This window comes from Poecilia formosa, unplaced genomic scaffold (assembly GCF_000485575.1).
Source record: "Poecilia formosa unplaced genomic scaffold, Poecilia_formosa-5.1.2 Scaffold98, whole genome shotgun sequence".
In the NCBI taxonomy this organism is placed as follows: Eukaryota; Metazoa; Chordata; class Actinopteri; order Cyprinodontiformes; family Poeciliidae; genus Poecilia; species Poecilia formosa.
The window spans coordinates 328,233-340,793 of record NW_006800037.1 but is presented as its reverse complement, the minus strand read 5'-3'; the positions used below and the strand labels follow the sequence as shown (position 1 = coordinate 340,793).

Below are 12,561 nucleotides of genomic sequence, written 5' to 3'. Positions count from 1 at the left end.
TGTTTTCTGCTGCCGGTTGACGTTTCTGCTCGGATTCACTCGGCGAACATTCAAGGACAGAGCAGCTTCTGCCAAATGCCAGTAATAAATATCCGCCCTGACCGACAAATCATATTTACGGTGTGTCAGCGATGCCGACGGCTGCTTGACTGATGCTAGCCCACGGCCTCATCTCAGGCATCCCTCTTCCTCTCCACCAGCACCACCTAATGTGCCACAATGGAGTCCAAGAAGGTTTTTTTTTTTATCCAGATGTTGTGATCTATGTCCAGATTAACTATATGCAACCAGACAGTTGGGTTCAAGTGAATAGCAGCAACATCACAAATCAGATCAGTCACTGTTTTTGGTAGAAATATGGAAAACAAATTGCTAATAGGAGAAATAAAAACTCAACAGCCGACAATGCATGCTGCTCTCTGTAACTGAATCAATAATTTAAATTGATTTTGGCTAAATTAGAAGAGCGGATTCCAAACTGTGAATCATTTTGTTCCAAAACTAAACAGGTTTGAAACAAACTGGTGCCAAACAGGATGAAGGGAGAAAGTTTTGTACCTGCGGACGGGTCAGTTCAGACTTTGTTCAGAACAACAACATACTTTGACTTAACAGTTGATTGGAGAGATTCAGAAGTCAAGAAAATGATAGTCTGCTCAGCTAAATTAAACCTAACGCTTTGGAAGGGAAACCAAAACCAGAAAAAAAGTAGGAAAAAACAGGAAACCACCATTCAAAGACTGACCACAATCACAAAACTGAGCCAGTAATTAACTGGTCTACAGTTTTCTGTCAATACTGTAACATTTGCTGCACTGTTAGATTTATACAACAGGCTTTACAAAGTTGACCTGAGCAAACACAGATTCAGGAAAGAGGCCCTGACTGCTGCAGTCAAGTCAGCAGAAATGTCCTCCACTCCAATAAATATCCATGGCTCATCCTGCAGAACGGCGCTTTATTATTATTCCAAACAGGAGCGAGAGCGCCGGGCATCACAAGACGATGGAAATGCTGCGATGTGCTCAGAGAGGTGATATATATATATATACCTCGAAATCAAAAGTCAAACAGACAAGTTTGATAATAATTTATTTAAACATGTAGAATAAGAATCTTTGGCAGTGGAGAACAGGAAATGGGGATGGGTTTTGGGAAAACATCTCCAAGTGAAGTGTTGCATGAAAAAACCTGGCACGGCGACACAAGTCCCAACTGTGCGCTGCTGGAGTATAACCGGTCAGACTGGTCAGCGTCACATCAAGACTGCGACCCTGTAGGCGCCTGCTGATGCTGATCTGATTTAGTCTGAAGGGAAAACTGGCCTGGCTCTGCAGATGGGAAGAGTTTTTTTTTTTTTTATATATGACACAGATGGATAATAAAATAAAGTGTCCTTCTGAATTAGTCAAAGTAAAATCTGGCACAGATGGTCTTTTATAACAAATTTGAGTTCATTAACACTTGTGTTGAAGATCTCTTGTTACCCTCACATTGGTGAATACAATTCTGAATGAAAAAAAAAATACAAAAACATAAAAATAAAAAAAAACAGAACAAAAACGTGAACTCATTTAGTAAAGAGGGAGAAAAACCACTTACAGAGTGGTTCATTCATCCTTCAGATTCACATAACACTGACATCTGTCAACTGGCATCAGTCTGAGACATTTATCTGCTTTCTCTTTCAGTAGGAGGCCAAATTCATTTTCGGTCCTCGCGCATTTTATTCCTTTTTTGTTTTTTTTTTTATGCGAAAAGATAAATTTGCATCAGAAAGCAGCACTAATTGCACCTCTTCACCCTGAAGACAGGGCATGTAAGGCCTTTTCAGTATTTGCCAATGACTTGTTAAAACCAAGTACAGGAACCAATCAGAATGCACCGACGCGGCATTCGTCACACAGCTCACAATATGAGGGAAGAGTTGGGGCGGGGGAGGATGAACGCATACACACAAACATACACACATATATATTATGTACACACATACACTGTGCACACTGTGCACAAGCCAGACGAGGGCTGTTCAAGACGCCCGACTGGGGAAAAATACTGACGTTAAGTTTCTTTCAAGTCAGCTAATACGGTTCAGAAATACTGTGGAAGGTCCATTCGGTCAGTATTAACAAAGTCAAACAGGACTGAACACCAGAAACTTGCTGTTTCATTTCCGTTCAAAGGACATTAAAGCTTCATCTACACAGATGAGTCGTTTTCACAATACTGTTGGAGGTCGGGGAGTTCGGCTGCTGCTTCCCCCTCCCCCCGCCTGTGCAAAAAAATCTGTCTGAGGCCACTTGGGGTCGCTGTTGCACAGATGCACATTAAGGCTGACAAGGTGATGATGGCAGAGTTTGTGATGAGACCCAAATGGGAAGAGTCTGAAAACAGGAGAGCTCACTGAAATGCATATGGTCCATGTTAAATAACTCAGAGCTCTTAGTTTATTAACGAATCCTCCCACTGCGACCATCCAAAGTGGCCTGGATTAGAGTAGCGCAGAGCCCAAGGGAGGACTGGGGTGGGAGGTCACAGCGTGACTTTGCTGAGTCTGACCGAGAGGCTGGAGCGATGCTGAGCGCGAGGAAGAGTGGAGCTGCAGCGGCTCCTCAGCTGCACGGGTCGACCGGCCGAGCCTCGAGCGCGCAGCAGGAAGTCGAAGTTGGCTGAAGTGTTCATGGCGTAGAAGACGTTGGCGTTGTCAGGAATCACCAGCTCTGAGAGACGTTAAAGAGAAAACAAACACTTAGTGTTAAGAAGCTGTCAGTGATCCATTTCTAAATGGGATCAAGGTCAAATAATCAGCGGGGAATATAAAATATCACTAAAGTTGAAATCTTTGTTTATTTGTGTGTGTGTGTGTGTGTATGTGTGTGTGTGAATCTGTTTGTATTTAAATGACACTTTTTGGCAGCCATGTTTTTACCTTTCTCGTCAGAGATGACCTGCACCAGCTCAAATCCTTCCTCTGGCTCCACCTCCAGGTTGTGCTTGGCCATGGCTCTGGCTATCACAGCCGGGGTCTTGTCCTGACTGGTCAGCTATTAACACAACAACAGACACATCAGGATTTCGCCTGCTTCGTCGCAGACTGCCTCAAAATCCCAAAGCTGTTTTTCTTTCGAAAAGCACAAATCCTGCCTTTTTTTTTTTTTTTTTGCTCACCAGTATGCTCTTGTACAGATTGCCGTTGCCGTGCTCCAGGCTGACTCTGACGATGCACGCGTCCTGGGCTTGGGTGTTGTACGCCGGGGTCTGGCTCGCGGAGCAGGGACACATGGGCGTGAGGGAGATGGACCGCCTGTGGGTGCCGGGGCGCCCGGGCAGCGAGGGCGAGGCGGGAGTCATGGAGCCGCTGGCGGTCGACGAGTTGGTGTCCATGGAGTGGAGCGAGGTGCAGGACGACGACTCTGAGAGCTGAGAGGAGAGTCAGACGTGGTCGTGTACGAATGTTAGTTATTTGAGGCAGCAGCTGAATGCAGTTGAAACAAAGTGATACTTTTGGCAAGTTTTAAAAAGTAAAAACAGTTTAACTCGTTAGAAAGTTCAACTGTTTCCTTTCCCTCCTTCCAGTAACCGTAGAATCGTGACATCCAGCTCAGCAATGTGTTGCACCAGCTTTTTACTTTAAATGTAAAACAGCGTCAGATAACAAAAGTCATACATTCGTGGAAACGGGAAGAAATAACTCTATGCTTTTGTTTTCTGAGGGGTGACGTGTTTTCTTTTGGTTTATTTTTTATAAAAAGTTATTTGACTGCAAACTTGCAAACTTCAATAGTCTCTAGCTGATTTCCACTTATACTCCACATGAAACATGTCTAATTATTCTAAGTTTTTGTTCACTTTGCACACCGGCCTCAATAAATGTTTGCATCCCTGCTGTTATTTACAATTCTATCTCATTTTAAATAACATTTGTGCTGTTATTTGTAGTATATTATTGTTTGCGGGGTTTTTACCTCACTTCTTGTAAATAGTCTGCTTTTTATGCACAAAATAAACATTCACATCTTGTTCTCTCTTTGAATTACACCACTCCTTTGCATATTTATCTTAATCTGAGAAAGTTTTTTTTTAATTGTACAGTCTGATTCTCATGTTTTAAATTTACTCTGCATCTCATTCTTATCTTTTATGTTGTGTGAATATTCACTCTTCCACTTGCACCTTTCATTTCCCCGCGGTGGGTCGGTAACGGATATTTCTGTTTTGTTCTATCCCTGACAATCATTTCGGTCGTAACTCACCTTGTTCTGACTGGAGTCGGCGTTGTGAGTCGGACTGGCGAGCCCCTCGTTGTCAGACGGACCGCTGGAGTCGTTGGACGACACGCTGACCGAGTCCATGCTCTCTCCCGAGCTGCCAGCAGGAGGCGAGCGCGGCGTCTCTCTGACTGGTGAACTGGCTGTGCTGCTGTCTGGCCCAAGAAACAGTCTGCCCAGTGGAGGAATGGGGGTTATATGTTAGTAAAAGAAAGATATGCTTAGATATGACTAACACCCCCCTCCGTCCCCCCTCAGATCTTCTATCGTTCATCTGTTTTGAGAGTGAACTCACAGGCTGATTCTCTTCACCATGCTCTTTCGAGGTTTGGGTAAAGTCGGGCTGCTGTCGCCGAGCCCTTCGACCTCACAAGACAAGGCGTAGCTGTAAGACAGAGCAATAAACCCTGAGTATCATAAAACTTTAATAAGCCAAGTCCGCTGCGAGGCGGCAAGGAGAAACAAAAGACAGAATCAACACGGCAGATCGGTGGGGAGTGAAGGAATGGTAGGAAAACAGGGAGAAAGAAGCTCATCATGTGTTTATGAGCACGAACAATTGATCCAACAGACCGTGGCTCACACACTGATGTGATTGTTGACACGTTTAGGAGACGAGACACAGTGAGGGAAAAGCAGCAGTACCTCTCCTCCTCGCTGAGTTGAGGTTGGTTCTTAAACCAGCGGAGGAAGGCCGGGTCTGCAGTCAGGCAGTAGCTGTTGCAGGCCGACTGGAGCAGCTTGATCTGGGCGATCACCTCAAACTCCTGCAGAGGGAGAAGGACAGAAGGATGATCACCAAAGGCAAACAAAAACAAAAAAAAAGCCTCACACCAGAAAAGCCATTTGAATCCTTCATGTCAGCCAATAAACAGGAGGATTCCTCACCCTGCGCCTCTTCTCAAAGTTGATCAGGCCCCCCTGTGGACACAAAGACACAAAGAGAGCGTACGGTCAGACCCTGGGGGTGTCACATACCGGCGACCGCTCAGGCAAACAGCATTAGGTGGAGCGCGCCGACTGGGACGGCGGAAACACGGGCATCAACATCACATCTGCAAGGTTCCGTTCTCACAGCAAACCGGCGAGGGACTAAACCTGCTGGTGCCTTTTTTTTAATATATATTATTTACCTCCACAATGTCTGGCAGGGCCGTGTCCAGCATGGTCAGATCAGTCAGAAACGTCCCCAAGTACGGTATTGTGCCTTGCATCGCGCCCTGTGAAGAAACGTTTTTTTTGTTTGTTTGTTTTTTGGTCACTTTAACAGTAAATAAGACATTGCATTTGATCTTACAATATATGTTACATGTGTTTCTAATATTTGAGAGAAAAAGAAGCCTCTCGGATTTGACAAATTGTCAGTTCATTTGTAGAAAGTGAACAGACAGAGAGCAATGTTGTGGCTTCTGTAAAGGCGCGTTAGTCAACAAGCCCTTCTTTCTTAGCTCTCTCCTGCTGATGCTTATGGAAGTTTTAGATTTTGCTGCTTGCAGCTTTAATTTACACTGAACTGTTGACAGATGGCGAGGCAGGCCTGCAAATTACAGCCCCGACTTAATGTGCGTCCAGCACACAGCGCGTTGGATAAACAAAGCTAAGCATGTGGCTTCAGCATCCTGGAGAGGCAAGAATTCTCCTTTCACTACATTGCTCAGGAGGAATGTGTTGTTTGCATTTTTCTTTTCGTGTCAGCCGCTTTTGAAAAAGAAAAGAAAAAAAAAAAGGAAAGAAATCCATCTGCCTGGTTGTTGTTTCTGAACTTCACCAGGGATTCTCTCACCATTTCCTTCTGCAGCTGCAGTCTCTTGTGGGTGCGCTTTTGGTGATCTTTGGCGCAGCTCTCCAGACTGGCAAACTTTGAAGTACCTTCCTGTGAATAAATGAAAAACAAAATTAAATAAATAAAGAAAGAAAGGTTTTCACCTGAAGTTTGACGCTAGTTAAATAGGAATTAATTTTGGGATTTAGTTGGGTCGGTGGGAGGCAATCTGGATCCGACTTACCCTCATGAGCAGCTCTCTGCTGGTCAGATAGTTGTTCTGGTCAGAGAAAATGTCTGAGAGCTCCTCAAATGTCTGCATGCTGTCTCTGGATCAAAACACAGGCTTATTTCAGCAAACAGGATCAGAAACAGGTGCTGAACTATGAGTGCAAAAAAACCAACAACAAAAACGCAGCAACTTGCTTCCAGGAAATTCTGCCAAAAGTCCGACTTGTTTAAAACAGATTACTATGCACACTGGAGAGGCTGAATGCTTACTTGTGAACACAGGCCCACACTCTTTTCAGTCTGTACAAAGGGTTGGACTGCAGTGCCGACACAATCGCTCTCAGGGATGAGAAGTTCTTGCGTATCCTGCACTCCTGCGCAGAGAAACCAAGCAAACGGTCACAACGTGGCTCGCAACTTTCCGTCCGCAATCTGGGATGCTTCTGGGACTTTTCCTGACCTGGGCGATGTCTATCCAGCGCTGGATGACCCTCGCCCTGACGTGCGGCCTGAGCTGTCTGTGCTTCAGCACCGTGTTCACCACGCAGGCGGCGATGGCGTTGAACTGGGTGATGGTCGCGCGGATGGTGGGAGCGCTGTGCTTGTTGTCCTTCTTGTCCCTCTGGGACCAGATGGAGCCCAGGCAGTGGTGGGGGACGACCTTCTTGAACAACAGCTGGAAAGAAAAGACACAGAAACTGCTGCTGAGCATGGCCAGAGGAGCTGTGAGTCCAGCACAGAAACAGCTGGATTTCCACACAAGAGCAGCGTAAGTTCAAGTAGCTTGAGTAATTTCTCAAATTAGTCGGCGTATGTGGTGCTAATGGATGTTTGGTGCTCTAACAGCTCAACTTTTGCTTCTACAACTTGTGCAGATTGAGATCATATAGATATTTGAAAAAGTTTCTAACTTTTTGTCAAGTCTCAAAGTTTTTATTCAATTACTTTTACTTGTCGAAGTAAGGTATCAAAGAATCGGCGGGAAAGCAAAGTACTTGAAAAGGGGCCAAAACTGAAAGCCGAGCAAAACTTTCACTTTATATATATATATAGAGAGAGAGAAAAAAAACATCTACACATTTCTCATTTTCTAAAAAAAATAAAAAAGTATTTTCTTATTTTTTAAGAAAAAAATTTCTTAAAATATCCAAAACAGATAAGTTTCTGTGAGGCTTTTTAATTCACTTTTTTGTCACACGTGATGGCAACACACGAGAAATTTTCATCATCTGGTTTCATAAATAGTAATGAAGATTTTTCAGATGTACTTAAGATGAGCTTCACTGACTTTACTAGGATACATTAATCAATTTTATTTTATTTTTTACAAAGTATTTGATTTTAAACAAACATATGAAATTCCAAAGTTTTCTTGTGGGATCATCACATAAAAATATTTCTGAATTTTTCTGCATTTGGTGTTCAGAAAACATCCAGCGGCCTCCTCTGACGAAGGCTGTAAACGGAGGGATATTTTCAGAGGAAAAGAATCGTAGAGATGTGCAATGTTTCCATTTCCTCTCCCTCCTCTTACCGCGTCCATGTAGGTCAGCTGCTCGGCCACCAGGTCGGCCTCAAACGACAGGAAGTCCTCCTGGACTTCAATTTCCACCTCCTCGTCCTCCCCGAGGCAGAAGGAGCTGTTTCCCTGGAAACCAACTAAAAACAGACCAAAAAATAAATAAATAAATAAATTATTAGTCTCCAAATAAATTGACAAAAAACAGAGAGGAAATTAAACACACACACAAAAAAAACAAAACAAAAAAAACACCGATACCGTCTGTTTCGTCCATGTTGGCCTGACCCTGCAGCTGCTCTAGCAGACCCTCTGCACGTCGGAGCGCCTCTGAACCTGGCAGAGCTTTGCGCAGGTACTCCATCAGCCTGTGGAGGCAGGGATAGTCCGGAGGCTCCTGGAAGTCCTCGGGACACTGGTCCAGCCAGGCACGCAGGATGGAAGCCAGGGCGCTGTCGGTGCACAGAGACAGACGCGTGTAATTAATCACTGATGCCAACAGGAGCTCGGCTGGAAGTGACTGTGACGTATTGAAACCGAGTCTCACTTTCTAATGGCTTCACTGCTTTCAGTGCCTTCCTGATCATTTTCTTCCACACTCCCATACCTGCCAGAGATTAAAAAAACCAAAAAAAAAAAAAAATCAATTTAATAAACTTGCAGCCGTTCACAATCATATATATACGGAAGAGGATTGGGGCCACTGGAAAAAAAAAACAGTTCTGACTTTAATCTCAGATTTTAATCTCAGAATTTTGACTTTAATCTCAGAATTCTGAGATTAAAATCAGAATTCTAAGTTTAAAGTCAGAATTTTGACTTTAATCCCAGAATTCTGAGATTAAAGTCAAAATTCTGAGATTAAAATCTGAGATTAAAGTCAGAATTCTGAGTTTAAAGTCAGAATTTTGACTTTAATCTCAGAATTCTGAGATTAAAGTCAGAATTCTGAGAAAAAAGTCAGCCAGAGGCCCTAATCCTCTTCCGTATGTATATCATGTTCTTCTTTTTTATGTAGATTTAAAAAATGAAGAAAACAAAACAAACAAAAAAAATTATCCGGCCTATACCTGTCCAGCAGCAGCTTCAGTACAGTCTGGGTGCTGGCAAAGGCTCTGTAGGTGGAGAGGAAGATGGAGGTGTAGGTGAGGTCGTTGTCTCCGAAAGCCGTCAGCAGCGTCTCCACCAGGCGCTCCAGAGTTCCGGCGCGGATGCTGCGGATTTTGCAGGTTTCCAGCTGGCTGACCGTGTGGCCGGGAGGCAGGCGATCGCCCTCCGCCTAAACACGAGCAAACACCGTCAGACTGCTGCAGCAGAACACACTCAAACACCTGCGACGCGCTTCTTCTTTTGGTCGCTCTCAGATGGAACAAGTAGTATAATCAGAAGATTTTACTTTAGGTTGAGTAATTTACTATTTTCTGCAGGTAAACTCCAACAAATAGTGTATAACTTCACCATAAAAGTGTTTCCATGATAGTTTTTCTTTCAGTATTTGAACCCTTTATTTGCGCGTCATTTCCTCCCGTTTATTTATTTCTTGCATTTCCTTTTAACATTCCTCCATCTGCATCTTGGAGTTTTGTAGTCGCCGCTTTTCGCTACATACTCGAGGAAGGCTTTTTTTGTTGTTGTTTGTTTTACAGTGTGTCACACATTGGAATGAACCTGGTGAAAACTTTGAAAAATCTGAATTTGTAACTTTTACGCCAATAGATTTTGTGAACATTTTAGATTTCTAATTTTATCCGCTTATCTCCAAACCTGCTTGTTTTTTGTAACGGAGCTTAAAGACTGAAAAATTTGAGGAGAATATCTCCTGAAGTTTTGAGTTGGAAAGTTGGAGATTTTTCACCAAACCCGACTTCAAAGTCAAATATGGGTATCGATGTGAAAAAGCTAAACCCAGGATATGAAAAGGAAGTAAATAAATAAATAAATAAATAAATAAATAGACATAATGAAAGAAAAAAAGCAAAGAAGGAAGTGACAGAAATGAATACACATCTTAATAAAACATGCAATTATTTATCTTAAGATAGATGATTAAAATGACTAAAACTGCAAAATGAAATAAATTATGCAAAAGAAATTGAAGAAAAAAAATTATGCTCAAGTAAATTCAAGTGCAGGTCCCCCCACCCCTCCTTTGTTATTATTTAGCATTGTTGCCTTGGTTACTTTGTAACCAACTTTTCTGGGTTCAAAGTTGAGCCACAGGACGTTTTGTACCAACCATTCATCACTTCTTACCCCACCAGAACGTCTCACACAGATGTAAAGCGATTTTTAATAGTTTTCTCATAGTCGACTGGAAGCAAATGAGGTAAAAGGACTCCAATAAGAACATCCACCAGCTGGAGGTAACTTCATAGAGTTATTTTGACTTCAATCAGAGGTCATGTCTCACATTTCGGAAATAGACAAGAGGGATCAAAACCAAGAAAAGTTTAATTGGGGTTCAATAAAAAGTTCTAGCAATATAACGAACTGTTACATGTATCTATAATTCTGATTTTGACATTTTCATGATCATTTTTATGCTATATATGAAGTACAAAGGAAAACAAATTTGTAACTCGTGGTTAAAATGTGTGCAAAATGTCAGCAAAACACTTTGAAATTGTCATAAAAACCAGCAAAGGGATGAACAAACATCCCTTTATCTTTGCACCAATAAATGCAAATATAAAATTAAACACTTTAAAGGGCTTGCATGATCTCATAAGTTATTATAATACTACTGCTACACAACACTTTTATGTTTTTTCTTATTTATTTATTAGCATGCTCTGTACTGTAATGCCTCAGACATTAATGACACTGTCTAAATTTAGTACTATAGGAACATGTATTTCCTGGTTTTACTCAGGACATATTTTTCTGTCGTGTTCAGAAAAAAACAAGAACACGACATGTTAATAAGACACTAGGTTATAAATTATAGTCTGAGATAAAAAAAAATCAATCCACTCCATCTCTGATAACCAAAGAATAAGGAGGAAACAGCATTGATAGCCGTGACCTATTTTTAATCCCAGTTTCTCCAGATGTGTCCGACTATTGTGTCCGAAGGGGGAATCGAGCGAAAAACAGGGCAGGGAGAGACCGTGGGAGGGTGGCACATGGGCGCACAGAGAGGAGAGAGAGAGACCTTGGTGAAGTTAGCGCGCTGCAACAGGAAACGCTCCCAATCTGCTTTTAATCACAGCGAAGCCCCTCCTCCACCGGTCCTCCAGACACAGAGGAGGACGGCGGCGGAGCAAACTTCTCCCACCACTCCCCTCTGATAAGAGCCTAAACACGCAACAAGTAAGATTCCTATCTGCGCGAGTTGAGTCACCGCTGGGTCACACAGAGTCTTAAACGTCACAAAGAGCGAGTGCGTGAAAAATAAACACGATTTGCCCTCTTGAAATCCTGTAAACACAACTGAACTCGTTAAGAGCTGCTCTCTCCTTCGCTGACAATCAATAACATCCAGGGAGTTGTACTGATGTGTCAGCTGGAATTTTCTCCTGCTTTCCCTGGTCAGTAGCTGGCACTGATCAAAACACCCCACTTTATTTTAATTAGCTGGAGCACACGCCACTGTCAATACATCAATAGGCCCTTATAGCCGCAGGGCTTTTGTGTTATTGTGCAGCTTATACCCACCAAGTTCTCCAACATGCCCCATACAAAAAAAACAAAACAAACAAAAAAAAAAACACCAACGGGACAAAATACAAGACTCTTATTTATGTCAAACAGAAACTCTGTGAAAACTTCTAAAGCAAGCTAATGCCCTATAATTTGTCCCCCTCTGTGCTGCATAATAACACAGTCCACAGCATCTTATTATGCAGGGCATAATAGCAGAGGAAAACAGTAATGCCTCATATTCTCTGGAAAAGCGTTTAATACTCTGTTTTTTCCTCCGTACCAGCATTTGGTAGGACGCGCTTCCTCCCCCCCCCCGCGTGGAGAAACAAGCAGCTTTACCAGCAGCTGGAAAAGTCAGGAAATCACATGCTCTAGCAAAACAGTCCAAGTTGAGTGAAACTGTTTTTTATCCAGCAGCAGCTGAAAGGTGTTGCCTAAGTTAAGCAGGCTTAAAACGTTAAAACAATAACAGTGGCGTCTGTCGGCCCACAAACGGCTGATTTAAACAGAAAGGGTCAGTCGAGGCGTTCTGGTTTTAAACTCAACAACAGACAGCTTCAACAAACCATCTGTATATAATCAGATTTATGGCAGTTCAAAAAAAAAGAAAAAAACTCGGGGGCGGGGGGGAGTTTTACATTTTTGCAGCAGAAAGCCGGGAAGGAAGAAAAGCATCAGGAGTTCATGTGTCTTGCTTAAGGTTTGTTTTGAGCCTGCGCTCACAACCGATTATATAAGGTCATATTTTTATGATCTAGTCATAGCCCACTGTAAAGACATGCGGTTATATGGCTGCATTGTAGGTGTTAGCAGAAGGTCACTGACTTGATCAGAGGTCGTAACCTGTCGTGTTTCATAAGAGTCGACTGGCCCAAACAGGGACCGGAGCCAAAACAAATGGGAAAAAGGTTTAGCAGAAAGATATATTACACAGCTAAATTTAATTATACATAAGTGAGGGAATTTCATGTCCCTTTTTTCTCCACAATTCATGGAAAATGGTCACGTACGGAGAAAGAGCAGCTGATATCCATTGGTTACGTACAAGGTTATGGCATAGTAGGAAATGTGATTTTGAGACTCCAATAAAACATGAAGTTTCCTTTTGGCTTTTGGTCAGGGGTCATAAGTTCTCA

The 12,561-nt window shown here is 42.7% G+C and overlaps 1 protein-coding gene across 1 annotated transcript; it reads right to left on the bottom strand.

Annotated features, from left to right (window-relative positions):
* Positions 1 to 1,075: 1,075 nt before the first annotated feature.
* Positions 1,076 to 11,452, bottom strand: LOC103142611 (ral guanine nucleotide dissociation stimulator-like 1). Its single transcript, XM_007558758.1, has 17 exons — positions 11,438 to 11,452; positions 8,851 to 9,059; positions 8,328 to 8,387; positions 8,042 to 8,232; positions 7,796 to 7,920; positions 6,722 to 6,937; positions 6,532 to 6,635; positions 6,275 to 6,359; positions 6,052 to 6,141; positions 5,402 to 5,488; positions 5,157 to 5,189; positions 4,914 to 5,035; positions 4,564 to 4,653; positions 4,254 to 4,440; positions 3,169 to 3,420; positions 2,930 to 3,044; positions 1,076 to 2,720 (listed from the first exon to the last, which is right to left on the bottom strand). Exons 1-17 carry the CDS (start codon positions 11,450 to 11,452, stop codon positions 2,533 to 2,535), a joined length of 2,169 nt encoding a protein of 722 aa, XP_007558820.1. The 3' UTR covers positions 1,076 to 2,532.
* Between the last annotated feature and the right edge of the window lie 1,109 nt (positions 11,453 to 12,561).

Bases quoted from the DNA above. Each gene is read 5' to 3' on its own strand.
- LOC103142611 (XM_007558758.1), bottom strand. The intron at 7,921-8,041 runs GTATCGGTGTTT...GTCTGTTTTTAG, and splicing joins CAACATGGACGAAACAGACG to TTGGTTTCCAGGGAAACAGC. The intron at 2,721-2,929 runs GTAAAAACATGG...AACGTCTCTCAG, and splicing joins GGTCATCTCTGACGAGAAAG to AGCTGGTGATTCCTGACAAC.